This window comes from Notechis scutatus, chromosome 3, assembly GCF_049901735.1.
Source record: "Notechis scutatus isolate UNSWTSFEM ecotype Mainland chromosome 3, rNotScu1.2, whole genome shotgun sequence".
NCBI classification, from domain to species: Eukaryota; Metazoa; Chordata; class Lepidosauria; order Squamata; family Elapidae; genus Notechis; species Notechis scutatus.
The window spans coordinates 196310458-196328041 of record NC_142011.1 but is presented as its reverse complement, the minus strand read 5'-3'; the positions used below and the strand labels follow the sequence as shown (position 1 = coordinate 196328041).

Below are 17584 nucleotides of genomic sequence, written 5' to 3'. Positions count from 1 at the left end.
CATCCACACAGTCAGTAAAGCTCCCCAAGCTTGCACCGAAGCCGAGTCCCTTTGCTAGCTGGGGATTCAAAGCATCCTGTGAATGCAAAAAACGGATTCATCCAGGAAGCGGATCAAGCGCGGGGCTTGGGTGCAGTTATTGCACCAGCATTTATTCGAAGCATCCCTTTCTCCCTTACCTGTTTCCTCGGGAACGAGGTGGGGGGAAAACCTTTTATTTTTCTCTTTTCCTCTTATTTTGAATCCTCGCTCAGATGCTTGCAAGAGAAGGCGGGACAACTCGGAAGGGTGGCGAGGCATCTCATACGCCGGCGCCTGTTCACATGACCGCGTTAAACCCTCATGTGACACAAGATGAAGGGAAGCTCGTCTGGCCCTGCCTAGCCTTGATGGCCGTCTGCAGTCTCGCCTCGGTTTCCGGCCCTGTTTCTTCTCTTTGCTGGCTGTTTTTCGGCTTGCACTCAACTTTGCACCCGTTCTAACGACTTGCATGCACCCAGGGATCCTGACCCGACCCGCGAGTCTCCCTGCAGATTTGACAAGGGGAGCCCAAGAGAAAGAAGGCTCCATCCATCTCTTGTCTTAAGTCCGGTACGGAAAATACTTTCGTGCAATTGTTAATTCATGATCAACTATTGAGTGTTATTTTAGTTAATGCGATAATACCGAAGTATTATATATTGTATAATACTAATATATAATACAGTTATAAAACTGTATACGATAATACAGTTCAATGCTCTTGGGGGGGGAAATCTATTTATTAAATTTATATAACTGCCCATCTCACACATGGGCAGCGCACAGGGTTTAGCTAAGAAAAAACAAGCAATCGATAGATACAATTAGGAAGCAGAAGCGTTAATCAGTCACTTTTTTATTACTATTACAAGCCAAAATTAAAACATTAAAATAAAATCCAACAGAACAGAACAAGACATAATAGTACATTAGTTTGGTGGTGAAGTCATCCATGAGCTATCAAGGTCTGCCTTATTTAATAGTAGAACAGAATTTAGCAACCTTCAAAGTACTAAAATGTAATTAAAAGCAGTTGAAAAATTATAAAAAGAACTATAAGTGAATGTGAGTGCTTGTAATTCTGCCTGGCCTTTAACAAAAGGCCTAATAATATTCATTATTAATTAAATAGTTGTTAATTAAATGTGGAGGGCAAAATCATTGGGGGGGCAGTGGTAGATTCCCCAGTTCAGTTGTCATTGTCAGTCTGGCCTACTCTGCACATGTTCTGTGATCTCCAAGAGTGAAAATGTGGGACATAAATATCAGTTTGAAAGGTGAGTTTTAAAATGATAGGAAGGAAGCTTAATCTCCTCATTGATGTCCAGTTATGCAAAAGTAACCCAAGTTTGCAGACAATTCATTTTAAAAATGTTTATACTGAAAGTGGGAATTTGTTTTCCTCTCCTGTTGCAAACAGTTGCAATTCACTCTGACCATCCAACTGTTTTTTTTAATTAAAATGGTTTCAAATTCAAAATTATGTGTATACCCTTAATTCTTTTTTAAAAAAACTTGACATATCACCAAAATGTTTTCTAGCTTCCTGCTCTGAATCATTTTCATAAAAGCTGGATGTTTTTATGAAAGTAAATTGCATGAGAGAATAATGGATTTTTTTTAAAAAAAAAAATGTAGCACTTAGTTTCTGCAAGATATATTAGCCTGGCACATGAAGGTTCTATTTGACTTCATTGATAATCTCATTTTAATAATTCTGTTCTTTATTAATGATTGTATTAAGCAGACATTTTGCCCAACTGTATTATATCATTACCCAAAACAGGAATGGAGCCATTTTGTAGCCAGAAAAAGACCCTAGAACATTGATGGCAAACCCATGGCATGCGTGCCACTTGTGCTGCACGTGAGCCACAGGCAAACTTACCTCACTGTGCATGCGCGCACCTCACAGCTGATTTTTTTCAGTGGTTTGAGGCCTGGAAGTGACAAAACAGGCCTATAATTCGGCCTGAAAAGTCTTGCAGAGGTTTTTTCCAAGCCTCTGGGAGGCCGAAAAAGGCTTCAAACTAGCCAAAAAATCAGCTGTGAGGCGCAGTGCAGGTAGTGGGGTGGCGGGAGGGGGTGATTGCACACGCATGCATAGGGGGCGTGTGGAGGGGTGTGCACATTGCATTCTGGGTGCTGGCACGTGAGTGCGTATGCACTGGTGCATGCACAATTTTTGGCACAGGAGCCCAAAAAGGTTAGCCACCACTGCCCTAGAGAAACTGAATCTGGATAAATCTTTAAATCCTTGTCACAAACTGCTGTATCCTGAGGTCTGCATTTACTTCCAAATAAAACTTTTAAATTATCTTCTGCAGTAAAAATGTTGTTGCAAAATTCAACCTTTAGTTTGAAAAAATAATAGCCTGAAACAACATTAAAATGTTATGTGGTTAATGATTTTTTCAGGAATGTAATGGAGGAATTGCAAAGGATTTTTCTTCAGATAATTTTGACAACTGCATAAAATCTACACTGAAAATACCGCCTTCTTCCTCTTCGCCATGTTGGACTTCTTAGCGGAAAATAATCTTTGTGGACAAGCCATTCTTCGGATTGTGTCTTGTGGAAATGCTATCATTGCTGAATTGCTAAGACTCTCAGAGTTTGTCCCACCTGTATTCCGCCTCAAAGACAAAGCCGATCAACAAAAATATGGAGATATCATATTTGATTTCAGCTATTTCAAAGTAAGAATTATGCTCTACTGAAGCATTCTTTAACGTTAATTTCAGTTTTGCCAGATGCTAATAAATGAAATATTAAATGTTTAATGTTCTGTCATGCTAATTCTGCTAATTCTGTTTCTGATTTCCCCCCCCATTTTAGGGGACTGAATTGTGTGAAGGGAAGCTAGAAGCCAAACCTGAACTGCAAGATTTAGATGATGAATTTCGTGAAAACAACATAGAAATTTTGACCAGATTTTATTTGGCTTTCCAAAGTGTTCATAAATATATTGTTGATTTAAACAGGTAAGCAATTGGATGTGCAATTGAAATAGCAGCAACTGATTTAGAACAGAAAATGTGTTACAGCCAAGGGAATAGCTTGTGATTATGTGAAATATCATTAAGTCATTGTTGCTTAGATTTCAGATTTTTTTCAGAACACAAGAGAAACACAGCAGAATTCTACACACATACAACACCTTGTAGTTTGTAAATATGAATTCACTCATATTCACCTTATTTGCTTGGAGCAAAATGTTTGACATAGAATATTTTAAAAATTGGGAAAGAAGATGGCATGATCTCAGATTATTTGTCCAGGATTACTAGCCACGATATATTTATCAGAAACATGAATTTGGTAAATAATTAAATGGGCGGGGAGTATAAGAGAAAGTATGCAAATGCCATTTCAGAGTTTTCCTCAACATTCCTATTATAGGATAGCCCTAATAAGATACTGATGTAAAAATGTGACATTGAATTTTGACATTTGTCTTTTTAAATTTGTAATTGTTGTGGCCCGCCATCAGCTGACGGAGTTGGCAGTAGAGTCCGACAGTAGTGGAGAGATTGGGGAGGAACCTGGGCCAGTCTTGGAGATTGGGGAGGGCTCGGACGAGGGCTCTGCATCAGAGGCAGAGATGGGGCCAGGGCAGGCTGGCAGTCATCAGCTGCCTTCAGACTCAGACAACAGTGAGGCGGAGGAGTTTCTGGAACCGGTTCCCAGCCTGCGCGTGCGCAGGACTACCAGAAGACAAGAACAATTGAGAAAGCAGGGTCAACTCAGGAGTAAGGCCATAGCTCAGATGATTGGCCCCTCCTATAGGACATAAAAGAGGAGTGGACGGGATGTGAGCTTTTGCAGGAAGCAATTAGTTCGTCTGGTCAATTCAAGCTTTGAAAAGTTCTCTTTGATTCTGTGTCAAGTTTGGCTTTGCCCTGCATCTGGCAATTAGTTCTCTGGCAGCATTCCAAGTGCGATAAGGTGGGTGTTTATAAACATTCCCCTGAAAGACTGTTTGTGAAGCCTTGCAGGCTGTGAATGAACGTAATTCACAGCCGTGGAAATAAAAGAGGTTTTGCTGGAACGAAGATTGTGTTTTGTGCTTTCTAAGGAAGCCTAGGTTAGAACAGTAATATACTTTAGTACAGGTAATCTTCAATTTACAACTGTAATGGAGTCTGGAATTTCTGTTGTAAGTCATGGTGGTGGTAAATTGAGTCACCCACATGACTGTGCTTGATTTTATGACTTTTTTTTAGGGCAGTCATTAATCAAACACCACAATCATGGAAACAAATCAATGTGTTCCAATGGATGTTTTTGTTGGAAGTAAGTCAAAAAGGCCAGAAAAAAAACATAAATTGTTATGTTACTGTGCAACACTGCAATCAACCATAAAGGTACACATAAAATATAGCACCCAAAATGCAGTAATGTGACTGCATATGGAGATGTGCGCAGCCATCAGAACTCCGGAATTGGGTCATAAGTAGCTTTTGGGGGTGTCTGTTGTAATTTCAAACAGTCACCAAGCGACTGGTCATTAAGTGAGGACTACCTAAACAGAGAAAAACTGTATCAAAGAATGATTTAAATAATCTGTGATTAAGAGACACATCTCCCCAAATAGCTTGATAATCATCAACAATTCTTAACGTGTCACATAACTAAATAAAATTAATTGAGGTCCTTTGGATATAAAGCCGTAAATGACATCCAGATAATGTGTTTTATAGCTACCAACTCTTCTCTTTGGCCACGTCAGCTTTTTATTCTTCTCGATGCCAAGGAACTTCGGAAAGGATTTATGTCAAAGAGTTTGGAAGCCCAGTTAAAGTAGGGAATTAATTTGTATATAAGCAGGAGCCTTTAATAACATTTATCTCTGCAGAAAATTAATTTATATTTTATTCTTATTGTTTCTAGATACCTGGATGATCTCAATGAAGGGATTTACATTCAGCAAACTCTGGAAACAGTGCTGCTGAATGAGGACGGAAAACAGCTATTGGTAAACTTACTCTAACCATGCAGCAATACTTATTTACTGTTTATATTTTTTAGATATTTTAATCTTTTCATCTCCTGGTTTGTAACCTGTTGCCTTCACTACTACACCAAACTGCTTTCACCGAAGAATGAGGAAATTTTAATTAGACACATCACAAAATTTATATGATGGAGAACACTAATAAATGAGTTTGATGTAGCAGGAAATTACATTCTTTATTTAATATCCTTGCAGTTTTAACTATGAATCTCTCTGTCTGTCTTGTTTGCTGCAGTGTGAAGCTCTTTATTTGTATGGTGTCATGCTCCTTGTCATTGATCAGAAAATTGAAGGCGAAGTCCGAGAGAGAATGCTCGTTTCCTATTATCGATACAGGTATGACATCTCTGAATCAGAATATAATCAATTGGCTATTTTGTGCTTGATTATTTCATGCAAACTCAACCACTATTTTGATTGCATCAGTATACGTGTTAAGAATCATGTGCGATGCCTTTAAAGGAAACTCTCTCTCCAATGTTTCTCAACTTTCAAAAATTTAAAATGTGTGAACTTCAACTCCCAGAATTCCCCAGGTAGCATGGCTGGCAGGGAAATTCTGGAGTTCAAGTTCACTCATCCTAAAAGTTCCCAAGATGGGGAAACACTTTCTCATTGATGCTGAGCTACATTGCAACATTGAGCCAGTCTTTAGAGTCTGGTCTGGCTAGTGCTTCCATGAAAGACATTCAGAAAATACCAGGGCTCAAAGCCAAACTGAGAATTTGAAAAAAAAATATCTTAGAACGAAGGAGAAAAACTGTTTTCATATTGCTACCAAAATAATGATTAGGATGTGCCTATGAAATCAAAGGAATTGCAAGCTTATCCTTTTGCTGTACAGGTAATCCTCAACTTACAATTGTAGGAGCCCACAATTTTGCTCTTAAAGTTGTGACAGTTAGGAAATGGGTGACCAAATTTGATTTTTATTATCTTTTTTGTGGTGGTCATTAAACAAATGCCATAGTTATTAATGAACAACGGTTTACCATGGAACAATTTCTGCTGGAAACTGGAAGCAAACGCTAGTTTCTTTCAAAAAATATTTTAAATCGTGGGCACAGCAAATGGCTGTAAATGTAAGCTGGTTGCCAAGCATGTGACTGAAGGGTGAGAGTGGTTGTCGGAACTCTAAATCCGGGTTATAAGTAGTTTTTCCAAGGTCCGTCACAATTTTGAACAGTCGCTAAACGACTTGTACTTTGATAAGATCCTCCATTGGTGATGTGTGCTTGTCATGCCCCATCCAGTGCTGCTCGCTCTGCTGACTCCAATATGGATGATATATGTAAGCTGCTTCGGAGCACGGGGTATTCAAGTCAGCCCGGAGCGAAAAGGCCCACAAACTATCCCGAGAGTTACTTCAGCAGGGTGCCCATCAACAAAATATTCATCAGCATGGTGATTGGCCGTTTGAGGTCAGATGATATCTACAACCAGGTAAGTTGGGCTCGACAAGGCCCAGGGTGGGGAAAGAAGTAGGAAAATGGCCAGCAGACTTAACAAGGTGCACTTTCACTCTGTTCCCTTCTCAGGTTTCTGCATATCCACTGCCAGAGCATCGCAGCACAGCTCTGGCGACACAGGCAGCCATGTTGTATGTGACGCTTTACTTCGACCCCTCCATTCTTCATACCCAACAAGCAAAGATGAGAGAAATAGTAGATAAATATTTTCCAGACAACTGGGTAAATATATTGCTGGAGCTGCTATTAATGACTGCCTCAGCATCTCACATCCTGGGCGCATAAACTGTTTCAACCGTTCCCCTCAGGACGCCACTGTAGGACATTGCATACCAAAGCAAGTAGACACAGGGACAACACTCTGCTGAACACCTAATCATCACAGTACTGTCTAATAAGTATTTATATTTACCCATGTAGTATGACTGAAGATCTTATTATCTTCTTTACTACTACTACTATTGGCACAACGATGATGATGATTCTGTTGCTTTGCATGTACACTGAAAGCTGTGCCGGAGACAAATTCCTTGTGTGTCTATTCACACTTGACCAAATTATATTACATTACATTACATTACATTATTGCAAACTTCAGAGATGCTCAAATTATGACACATGCTAGATAAGGTCATCCCGCCAATGCTGCCATTGCATCACTGAGTCTTGATGTCCGATCTAAGTGTATGACAGTGCTGTTTGCATGATAACGTTTGTGTGGTAATTTTTCCTCATTTTCCAACCCACTCCAAAAGCTGCCCATAAGCTTTTGCTTCATCGTCATTTCAGACCCATGGTGTGAATACAAGAGAGCCAGGCAAAGCCAGTGAGGATAATTCTATTCTCCCTTTTATCTGTTGGGAAATCAGGACTAGAGATCTGAGAGTTCACTTGGGCCTTTTATGCTTAATTAATTCTGGGGTGGTTGTAGCTTTGAACCAGTTAAGTTTTCTCACTATAGTTAGACCGAGCAGCATTGTTCTTTACTAATCTTAAAATGTTGCCTGCCGGAGAGCCACTAAGCTGTCTCCACAACCATGACTAACTGGCCACATAACTACAGATAACTGTCTTCACAATCATGGCTAGCCATCTCTATAACCATGGCTACATACCTCCATAGCTATGGCCAACTGTCTCCACAATCATGGCTAGTCATAACCATAACTAAACCTGCAATCCTGTCCAGCATTGACTTTCCACTAGTTTTAAAATGTCTGCCAGACAGCCATTAAACTGCCTTCAAAACCATAGCTAATCAAATCACAACCACAGCTGTCGCACCACAACCATGGCTAACCACATGCATAACCATGGTTAACCATCTCTAAAGCCATGTATAGCCACCATAGCTAATGCTGCAACCATGGTTAGCCATCTCCGCAGCCAACCAGACGTAAATCTGCTTTATGACATTTTGATCGTTTTCTTTCCCCATAAATGTATGGACAACTGGAGTTTTCAGGGACTTTATTTTGGCTTCTGTTTATAGGTTATTAGCATTTACATGGGGATAACAGTCAATCTGGGAGAAGCCTGGGAGCCATACAAGGCTGCCAAAACAGCTCTGAACTACACGTTGGATCTTTCCAATGTTAAGGAGCAGGTAAGGAAATGTGAGCTTAACAGGATGAATGAAGTTATGTTGAAATCTGATTTAAGTGTTTTCATTAAACTACTAACTTGTGACCTTCTCAGCAAATGTAGAGCTTTTTAAGGGCCTCTTACATTAAGGCCTCACTGTCTTGTTACCCTTGGCAACCTGAATTTTCACATATAAGTGGGGAAAGGAGGTGCGCGCTCTTATGCTGAGCTTTGTCAGGAAAGAGAGCATAGCAAATTTAAACGGGAAGTGGGGGCATCTTCCCATGACTGTAGAACTACATCAGAAGGACTTTAAAATGGGAGGGAGGGAGGAATGTTGGTTTCAGCCAACCTTTGGGAAGAATAATAGATGCCTAGATCCATAGTGTGATTGACTGTGGCTGAAATTTAATGCAAGAAGCTGGATGAGATATCAGAATCCACTTTTGCACCCTTCATGGACTTATGAGTCATTTGTGCTCTTGTGGCATACCCATTAGCAAGTTTCAGTCAAATATACTTGTTTATAATTCACAAGAGGTAGCTGCTACTCTCCTCTGAGTCCAATTCAAGGATGGATGACATCATGGAAAATCTGTTGCTTGCTTAGGAGCAGGATAAAAGTGATTGGACACTTCCTTCTCCTAGGATACGTTTCAACTCTCCAGGCGAATAAATGCTAAATCTGAACAATGCTAATCCTACTGAAGAGTCCCTTCCATGGCATTACATAGCAGGGCAGAAATAAAAGCAGAGAAATTAATTAAAACAAATCCTCCTGCTCTGTAGACATAATCCCTTAAATTTCTGTGTACAATCACAGTTAAGATTGCCTGGTACGAATATAACCCATTATTTAAGCACTATCCAGATCTGACCCTGTTTTACTTTTTGAGACCAACCGCAAACAGATTTCTGATTAAAAAAGAAAGTGGCAAAGCAACTTCACCAGAATTAACACTGAACACAGAGAAAGAATGATGTGCTTCCGAATCCTGATAGAGAAATTTGACAACGAAATATTTCTTTATAAACTGGAAAGTAACTTATTCCGTTGGAATATCTTGAATACCTGCATTTTTTACATTTTGTAAAGTAAATGTTATTGTTTAAGTTATTTAGGAACAACAGTAACATAAACTGTTATGTTTGAAAACTTAGGAATTTTAATAGTTTTGGTTAGTACCATTTATACCAGGAATAATCACTTGTTACTCCTGGATATTGTTGGATATTGCAAACTAGAACTCCCTAGGTGTGTTAGACAATTTAGCCAAGCACGAAGGATGCTGGGAGATATAGTTTAGTCTTTTCCCACGAGTTCTGAAATGTCCATTTCATCCCTAGGACTTTGCTGTCCCTCTGTTAATGCTAATGCTTTGATTTCTGCCTTTGAAGGCCAGCCGAGCTGCTGCCGTCACTGAGCGTGTTCACACCCAAGTGCAACAATTTCTTAAAGAAGGTTGTTTAAGAGAAGAGATGGTGCTTGACAACATCCCGAAACTGCTGAACTGCTTGAGGGAAAGCAATGTAGCCATCCGTTGGCTGATGCTTCATACGGCAGACTTGGGTAAGAGATGATGGTTTGTTTTACAACAAGGATGGAGAATCCATTTAGAAAAGGAAAGTTTTCAAGTCAACTTTTATTTTCATACCCTCGTTAGAGGCAGTCTCTTCTTAAATGCCCCTCAATTCTCGGCCCAATTGTAGCCATTAATGGAGGACCTGTAATTCATGTGCAGTCTCCATATTCGAGATCCGTGTATGTTAGAAAACCCAATAAAGGAAGCCATGATCTTCAGAACCCATTTGGAATGTTTCAGGGGAATGGAAACTATTGCTCCTGCTGAAAAATGTGATGCTACTTCCAAGTGGTCAGGGAATTGGGCAGCTGGCATCCAGATGGAGCCAGACAAACTTGTAGTTTTATATAAACAAATATACACTGCTCAAAAAAAATAAAGGGAACACTTAAACAACACAATGTAACTCCAAGTCAATCACACTTCTGTGAAATCAAACTGTCCACTTAGGTAGCAACACTTGATTGACAATCAATTTCACATGCTGTTGTGCAAATGGAATAGACAACAGGTGGAAAGCATAGGCAGTTAGCAAGACATCCCCAATAAAGGAGTGGTTCTGCAGGTGGTGACCACAGACCACGTCTCAGTTCCTATGCTTTCTGGCTGATGGTTTGGTCACTTTTGAATGCTGGCGGTGCTTTCACTCTAGTGGTAGCATGAGATGGAGTCTACAACCCACAAAAGTGGCTCAGGTAGTGCAGCTCATCCAGGATGGCACATCAATGCAAACTGTGGCAAGAAGGTTTGCTGTGTCTGTCAGCGTAATGTCCAGAGCATGGAGGCGCTACCAGGAGACAGGCCAGTACATCAGGAGACGTGGAGGAGGCTGTAGGAGGGCAACAACCCAGCATCAGGAACTCAACCTCCGTCTTTGTGCAAGGAGGGGCAGGAGGAGCACTGCCAGAGCCCTGCAAAATGACCTCCAGTGGGCCACAAATGTGCATGTGCCTGCTCAAAAGGTCAGAAACAGACTCCATGCGAGTGGTATGAGGGCCCGACGTCCACAGGTGGGGGTTGTGCTTACAGCCCAACACTATGCAGGACGTTTGGCATTTGCCAGAGAACACCAAGATTGGCAAATTCGCCACTGGCGCCCTGTGCTCTTCACAGATGAAAGCAGGTTCACACTGAGCACATGTGACAGACGTGACAGGGTCTGGAGACGCCGTGGAGAACGTTCTGCTGCCTGCAACATCCTCCAGCATGACCGGTTTGGCAGTGGGTCAGTGATGGTGTGGGGTGGCATTTCTTTAGGGGGCCGCACAGCCCTCCATGTGCTCGCCAGAGGTAGCCTGACTGCCATTAGGTACCGAGATGAGATCCTCAGACCCCTTGTGAGACCATATGCTGGTGCGGTTGGCCCTGGGTTCCTCCTAATGCACGACAATGCTAGACCTCATGTGGCTGGAGTGTATCAGCAATTCCTGCAAGACGAAGGCATTGATGCTATGGACTGGCCCGCCCGTTCCCCAGACCTGAATCCAATTGAGCACATCTGGGACATCATGTCTCGCTCCATCCACCAATGCCACGTTGCACCACAGACTGTCCAGGAGTTGGGGGATGCTTTAGTCCAGGTGTGGGAGGAGATCCCTCAGGAGACCATCCACCACCTCATCAGGAGCATGCCCAGGAGTTGTAGAGACGTCATACAGGCACATGGAGGCCACACACACTACTGAGCCTCATTTTGACTTGTTTTAAGGACATTACATCAAAGTTGGATCAGCCTGTAGTGTTTTTTTCCACTTTAATTTTGAGTTTAACTCCAAATCCAGACTTCCATGGCTTGCTAAATTTTATTTCCATTGATAATTTTTGTGTGATTTTGTTGTCAGCACATTCAACTATGTAATGAACAAAGTATTTAATAAGAATATTTCATTCATTCAGATCTAGGATGTCTTATTTTTGTGTTCCCTTTATTTTTTTGAGCAGTGTATTTAACATCTATATTTAGAGCAGATAAGATAGGCCCACCACTATATCATGAGGTAATTCATCATGTAAATCACATAATAGCCTACAGTGTACACAGAACAAACAGATGGGGGGGAAAGGGAAACTTCCTCCTTTTACATCCAGCAATTAATCGTAATATAGATTGTCTCATGCCGAAGCCTGCACTCTCCAACCAATCAACCCCAACTGTGTGTCCTGGCCCATTATACTCTTTACTGTTCCAGCTATTAAATTAAATACCTTAACACAAGTTCACTTATATGTCTATGGAGATTCTCAGTCATCCATGTCATGGTTGCCCCAAAGGTGCTTTATTTAAAAGGCAACTGGACTTTCTGGTGAAATATCTTCAAAGCCAGAAAGTTCAGTTGCCTCTTTAAAAAATCACCTTTGGGACTTACAATAAAGATTTTAAATAATTTGGTACCTCTGTTTTTAAAAAAGCACAATATTGGAAAAATGAAGATATACCACGAGATGAAGAAATAGTCAAGAAGATACTAGATTGTGGAGAAATGGGTAGATTGACATTGAAAATTAAACAGAAAGAGGATGTAGAATATTATCAAACATGGAATTTATTTTACCACGGTTGGAAAAAAAGGGGTGGAGATTCAGAATGTAATTTGTGTTGTTAAGCAAATTATATACCCAGACAACACGATGTTTATTAAGCACTAAAAATATACATAATAGAAAATCAATAAAATAAAATAAAACATTTTTTAAAAAAGCACACACTCTTTTTCTTTCCCTCCCCAGCTTATGATCCAAATAACAAGCGCCTCCGCCAGATAAAAGACCAAGTTCTCACTGATTCTAGATTCAACCCCAGGATTCTTTTCCAGCTCCTTCTGGATACAGCCCAGTTTGAATTCATTTTGAAAGAGGTAAAAAACAAATAAACCCTGGGGGTTCATTTCTGAAGTGGGAGGAGGGAGTGTGTGTGTGGCACAGTTCACAAGAAGCTATGGATCATCCCAAAATAATAACATCGGAAAACTCAAATGTCAAGGTTCTGAGTAATGAACCCAACCAATCCAGCAACTCTTGAGACTTTCAGCTTTCTCAAAGAACTGCTTTATTGAATATATCATTTCAGCACACTTGAAATGCAAAACCAGCTCTGGCTATTTCCTGCACTTTCAGTATAATTACAGAAGAGACAGGTCTCTTCCTCCTTGTTACAGGTCACACTGTCCAACTAGGCGTTCTGTCGTCTCCTTGGTAACCTTGACATTAAATCAGCTGTCTGGCCAGCACCTGTTGGGGCAACCTTGGTTCCTATGAGATAGTTGTCGATGTCTGGTCTGACATTCCAACAGGTGCTAGCCAGAGAGCTGGTTTAATGCGATTTGGCTATTTATTTGACTGTTGGAGCAATTGTTCTCCCGGGTCGTAAATGTATCACTGCAAGAACCCAGAGAAACAGCTTCATGAGTTCTTTTGTTTTCTTTAAAATCCTTGAAGAGGAATTTCATAAAATAATGGTTTGTTTTTTTTTAAAAGGTGGCCTGAACCTTTCTTATTTTCTTGGAGAATCTTTGAAAAAATGTATTATTGATGATTTATTATTTTTATTTATTTATCAAATTTCTATACCACCCATTATACTTGCAAGATATTGGGCATTTTACAAATAAAACTGTGATGACCCAGGGTGAGATAAAAAATAAACACAGTCACAAAAACAGGTGAAGCCTCTTTTATTCCTTCACTTTGCTTCAAAGCTCCAAATATCCTTGACTGGAGACAAAAAAACTCCCCCACAAGCAGTTATGAAGTTTGAACTAAAAATGCCTATAAATTATAAAGAGTAAAAACAACATAAACCACACTGAAGCAATTAAGCGAACCAGGCAAGATAAGGGCTTGAAGACACCCACAAATATCGGAACACACACTGGGAAGGACGCCAAACTCAAAGAGGAATGACAGACTAGAGATATTTCCATGCTTTGTTTCCAGCACTGGCCCATACGCATGTCCGTCCTTTTAACCAGTTCTCACAGCTGCAGCCCATGAAGAGGATCAAGGCCCTTTCCTTCCCCGTAGACCACGCCATTCACATCTCTCCCTTATCCTCTCCTCTCTGCGTGCCCTAGGATGGAAAGGGGATGGGCCTGGGTCTTCCTCTGACTGCCCAGCCAGCCTCTGCCCTTCCCCAGCCTCCTCCACAACATCCGGAGCCACACTTCCACTCCCTGTCGGCTGTTCCTCCTCTCCCGTGGAGTCAGTCTTCAACAGGGGCATGACAGTTGTTGTTTTTTTTTAAAGATGGCCTGATCCTTTCTTATTTTCTTGGAGAATCTGAAAAATGTATTGTTGATGATTTCTTATTTTTATTTATTTATCAAATTTCTATACCACATGTTATACTTGCAAGACTTTGGGCATTTTACAAATAAAGCAATAAAATCATACAGAGGTAGTCCTCACTCTGCAACCATCCATTTAGCGACTGTTCAAGATTACGACAGCACTGAATATAAAGTGATTTGCAACCAGCTCTCACATCAACCGTTGTAACGTCCCCAAAGTCACATGAACAAAATGTGGCTGTTTGACAACCAGCATATGTTATGACAGTTTCGGCATCCTGGGGTCATGTGATCTCCATTTGTCACTTTTGCAGCTGGTGTCCCACAGGCAAAGTGAAGGGGGGAAGCCAGAGTCACTTAATGATCATATGATTCACTTAACAACCAGAGTAATTCACCTAACAGGCGTGGCAAAACAAGGTTGCAAAATCAGTCAGGACTCACTTAACCCCGCTCACTTACCAACTGATGTTCCAATGTTAGTTGTGGTCTACCTTTAAAGCATAGTTAAAAACAAAATTAACAAAATATATGTATTTATCAAATCTATTTTAGCATAAAAGGTAAAGGTTCTCCTCGCACATACGTGCTAGTCATTTCCGACTCTAGGGGGCAGTGCTCATCTCCGTTACAAAGCCGAAGAGCCAGCACTGTCCAAAGACATGGTCATGTGGTCGGGATGACTAAACACCAAAGGCACACAGAATGCTGTTACCTTCCCACCAAAGATGGTGCCTATTTTTCTACTTGCATTTTTACGTGCTTTCAAACTGTTAGGTTGGCAGAAGCTGGGACAAGTAACAGGAGCTCACTCCGTTATGCGGTGCTAGGGATTCGAACCACCAAACTGCCGACCTTTCTGATCGACAACGTACAGTGAATCAAATAGAGTGCTTTTAAGTGTATTTGATCCACATTCTGACATATATCCCTTCTTCCTAATCAGATATTTTGAGTCATAGACTCAGCTCAGCAAGCTGCACTTTTGGGGTCAGTGATTTAAATAGGTTTTGCAGTGATTCACTGATACTCGTAAGTGCATCATTATCAGCTTTGTGTTTTGGCTACTTGTCTTTTAATCTAAGCTTCCCAGAATAGCTTTGTATAGTAAGATGGGTGGCATATAAATTCAATAAATAAATCTGAGAAACGTCTCTCTTTCCACTAGATGTTCAAACAAATGTTGTCAGAAAAGCAAACGAAGTGGGAGAGCTATAAAACAGAAGGATCTGAAAGAATGGCTGAATTGGCAGATGTCTTTTCAGGAGTGAAACCATTAACCAGAGTGGAGAAAAACGGTAGGCTGAAACAGAAAATCTCTTTTAGCAAGAGTAAAATTGTAGTAGATTGCTTCATATTGACTGAGTTCATGCATTGGTGTAAGCCAGGGGTGTCAAACTCGATTTCATTGAGGGCCACATCAGGATTGTGTTTGACCTCGGAGGGCCAGGGGGGTATGACCAGGTGGGTATGGCCAACTCTATGTCACTTGTGTCTGGACACCTGTGGTGACCCAGGTGGGGCCCCACAGGCTCCGTTTTTGGCTGGGAAAGCCTCCTGTAGCATTCTGCCAGCGAAAATTGACACGGTGCCCCCCAAGCTCTGTTTTCACGGGCAGAGGCACTGCAGGCCAGTCCTTCGTTGTTTCCAGGGTGGCCCCACGAGTCAGATCTAAGCACCCCACATCTGTATTTGTTCCGTGGGCCTTGAGTTTGACACCCCTGCTGTAAGCCATGGCCTATTTAATTATGGTTTGCTGAATAGGCCACAATTGGCTCAGAGACCACAATATACTAAGCCATAAGCCATATTTTACAAACATCAATGCCTGAATCAACACAATCTTTTAAGCTGAAATAGAATAAAATATGTCTTGCTTTAGTGCAAAATAGGAACTTAAATAATTGAATTGGCCCATAGGGTTAATGAGAGCAAAGTAGTACAGGATGCTAGTTTGTTCGAGGGTATTGGGACCTTGTTACCCAAATAACTATCTTCTGTTATGTGACGGATCCTTCCACATTTTTAGGATCTGTTCTGCTCCAAGGCGTGGTTAGCAGCCATACTCTGTTGCAGCATTTTCCAGATGCATTTCCACCATATGCCAAGACCAAACCTAGCTAGCTGTATTTCATTGGTCGCTATTCTTGGCCAGTATCTGTGGGGTATTTGATTTACTTTGAGTTCTACAGGCCTCCCACAACTCTTTGCTATCTAATTACACCCCAACAAAGATGAAGTATGACCCAAAAGCAGTAAAGATGCTTGGAGGGGAGTATTCTCAGGCAACCTTTCCTTCCATCTGCATCTAGAGTTCAGACTTAGAAGGTAATGATACTTCAAGGTCCTTTCTGTACTCAAATGATGTGTTACGTTGTCATACTATGGCAAAACCATGGCTGCGGTATGTTCTTCAACCACAAAATCACCATTAGGCTAGATTTATATATTGCACTGAGCTAGTGTTTCTCAACTTTCTCAGCTTTAAGATGTGTGGACTTCAACTCCTAAAATTCTCCACCCAACTATGTTGATTAGATAATTCTAGGAGTTGAAATCCATGCATCTTAAAGTTGAGAAACAATTCTCTAAGTCAAAACGTACTATGGTTTAGTGCATATTCTATCCCAAACCTTTGTGATCTTTATGCCTCAAAAGAGGACATTATCTTCATTTGTGTTCTGCTGACGGTTAAGTCATGTCTCTACAAACCATCATTTTATTCCATTGCTGATCCACTGCATTCATTCATTCGTTCGTTCGTTCATCCTGATTTTATTTTGTGTGTGTGGTTGCTTTTAGTTTTTAGCAGATGTGGCCATTGTCTTCACGCTGTTGACTCTTTTTATGAGGAGAAAAATGAAGGACTAAATTTCTTCAGTGAATTAAACAAAAAACATTGATGGGCTGTGTTCAGTATTCACTTGATAGATGTGAAATTTGCTATTAAGACCTATGTCCTCTAGTAATATCTGCTGAAATATCGCAAGTTAAATCCTTTCGTGGCAGGTGCATATTTAATAAATTAAGAATTTCCAACAGTAAGAAGGAAACATACTTCACGCTTTTATGGAATAAGCAGAAATGCATCTTATTTCTCGAAGCTAAAAAAAAAAAGGAGCAAGAATCCTGCCTCTGTATTTTTCCCCCCACAAATCAGGCTTCTAAGTCTTGCATTGCCGTGACGCATAAAGATTAGTATGTTTGCTAATGAAAGAAAACAATCCTCTAATAATGACCAGGTTATCTGAGGAAACGTCTCTTGCCAGTCACATCTCCCTGACCCATTAGAGCGGGGAGGCAGGGAATGCTGTGGGTCCCATCCCTGAGGGAGATACACCTGATGGGACCCAGAAGAAGGGCCTTCTCCGTGGTGGCTCCCTCTCTCTGAAGCATTATTCCCCCAGAGAGGAGAATGGCCCCCTCACTAATAGTCTTCCGGAAGGCACTGAAGACCTGGTTCTGCCAGCTGGCCTGGGGAACCCAAAGCAAGATGGAGCCCATCAAATGGCTCATGTGATCTGATTTGGGGAGTGATTTTTTTTAATTTTTTTTATTTTTTCCAGATTTTGTTCTATTGTACTTTATTAATTTATTTGATTCTTTTTGGGTTTTTTTGTTTTA

General features: G+C 40.9%; 2 protein-coding genes across 3 annotated transcripts in view; one reads left to right on the top strand and one right to left on the bottom strand.

Annotated features, from left to right (window-relative positions):
- Positions 1-333, bottom strand: part of NSMCE2 (NSE2 SUMO ligase component of SMC5/6 complex) — a 250083-nt gene extending 249750 nt beyond the window's left edge. Inside the window, exon 1 of one of the 2 annotated variants that reach the window (XM_026679135.2) lies at positions 180-333. In XM_026679135.2, the coding sequence (XP_026534920.2) occupies positions 180-300 (121 nt within the window). In that variant the 5' untranslated portion in view covers positions 301-333. The remainder of the gene's footprint in view (positions 1-179) is intronic. The other variant, XM_087962183.1, reaches the window with a different exon arrangement.
- Positions 334-342: 9 nt separating this feature from the next.
- Positions 343-17584, top strand: part of WASHC5 (WASH complex subunit 5) — a 36627-nt gene continuing 19385 nt past the window's right edge. The window contains exons 1-11 of the mRNA XM_026679133.2: positions 343-591; positions 2440-2720; positions 2860-3005; positions 4915-4999; positions 5274-5374; positions 6292-6481; positions 6577-6729; positions 8000-8113; positions 9490-9661; positions 12402-12529; positions 15129-15258. Coding sequence (XP_026534918.2) covers positions 2535-2720; positions 2860-3005; positions 4915-4999; positions 5274-5374; positions 6292-6481; positions 6577-6729; positions 8000-8113; positions 9490-9661; positions 12402-12529; positions 15129-15258 — 1405 coding nt within the window. The 5' untranslated portion in view covers positions 343-591; positions 2440-2534. The remainder of the gene's footprint in view (positions 592-2439; positions 2721-2859; positions 3006-4914; positions 5000-5273; positions 5375-6291; positions 6482-6576; positions 6730-7999; positions 8114-9489; positions 9662-12401; positions 12530-15128; positions 15259-17584) is intronic.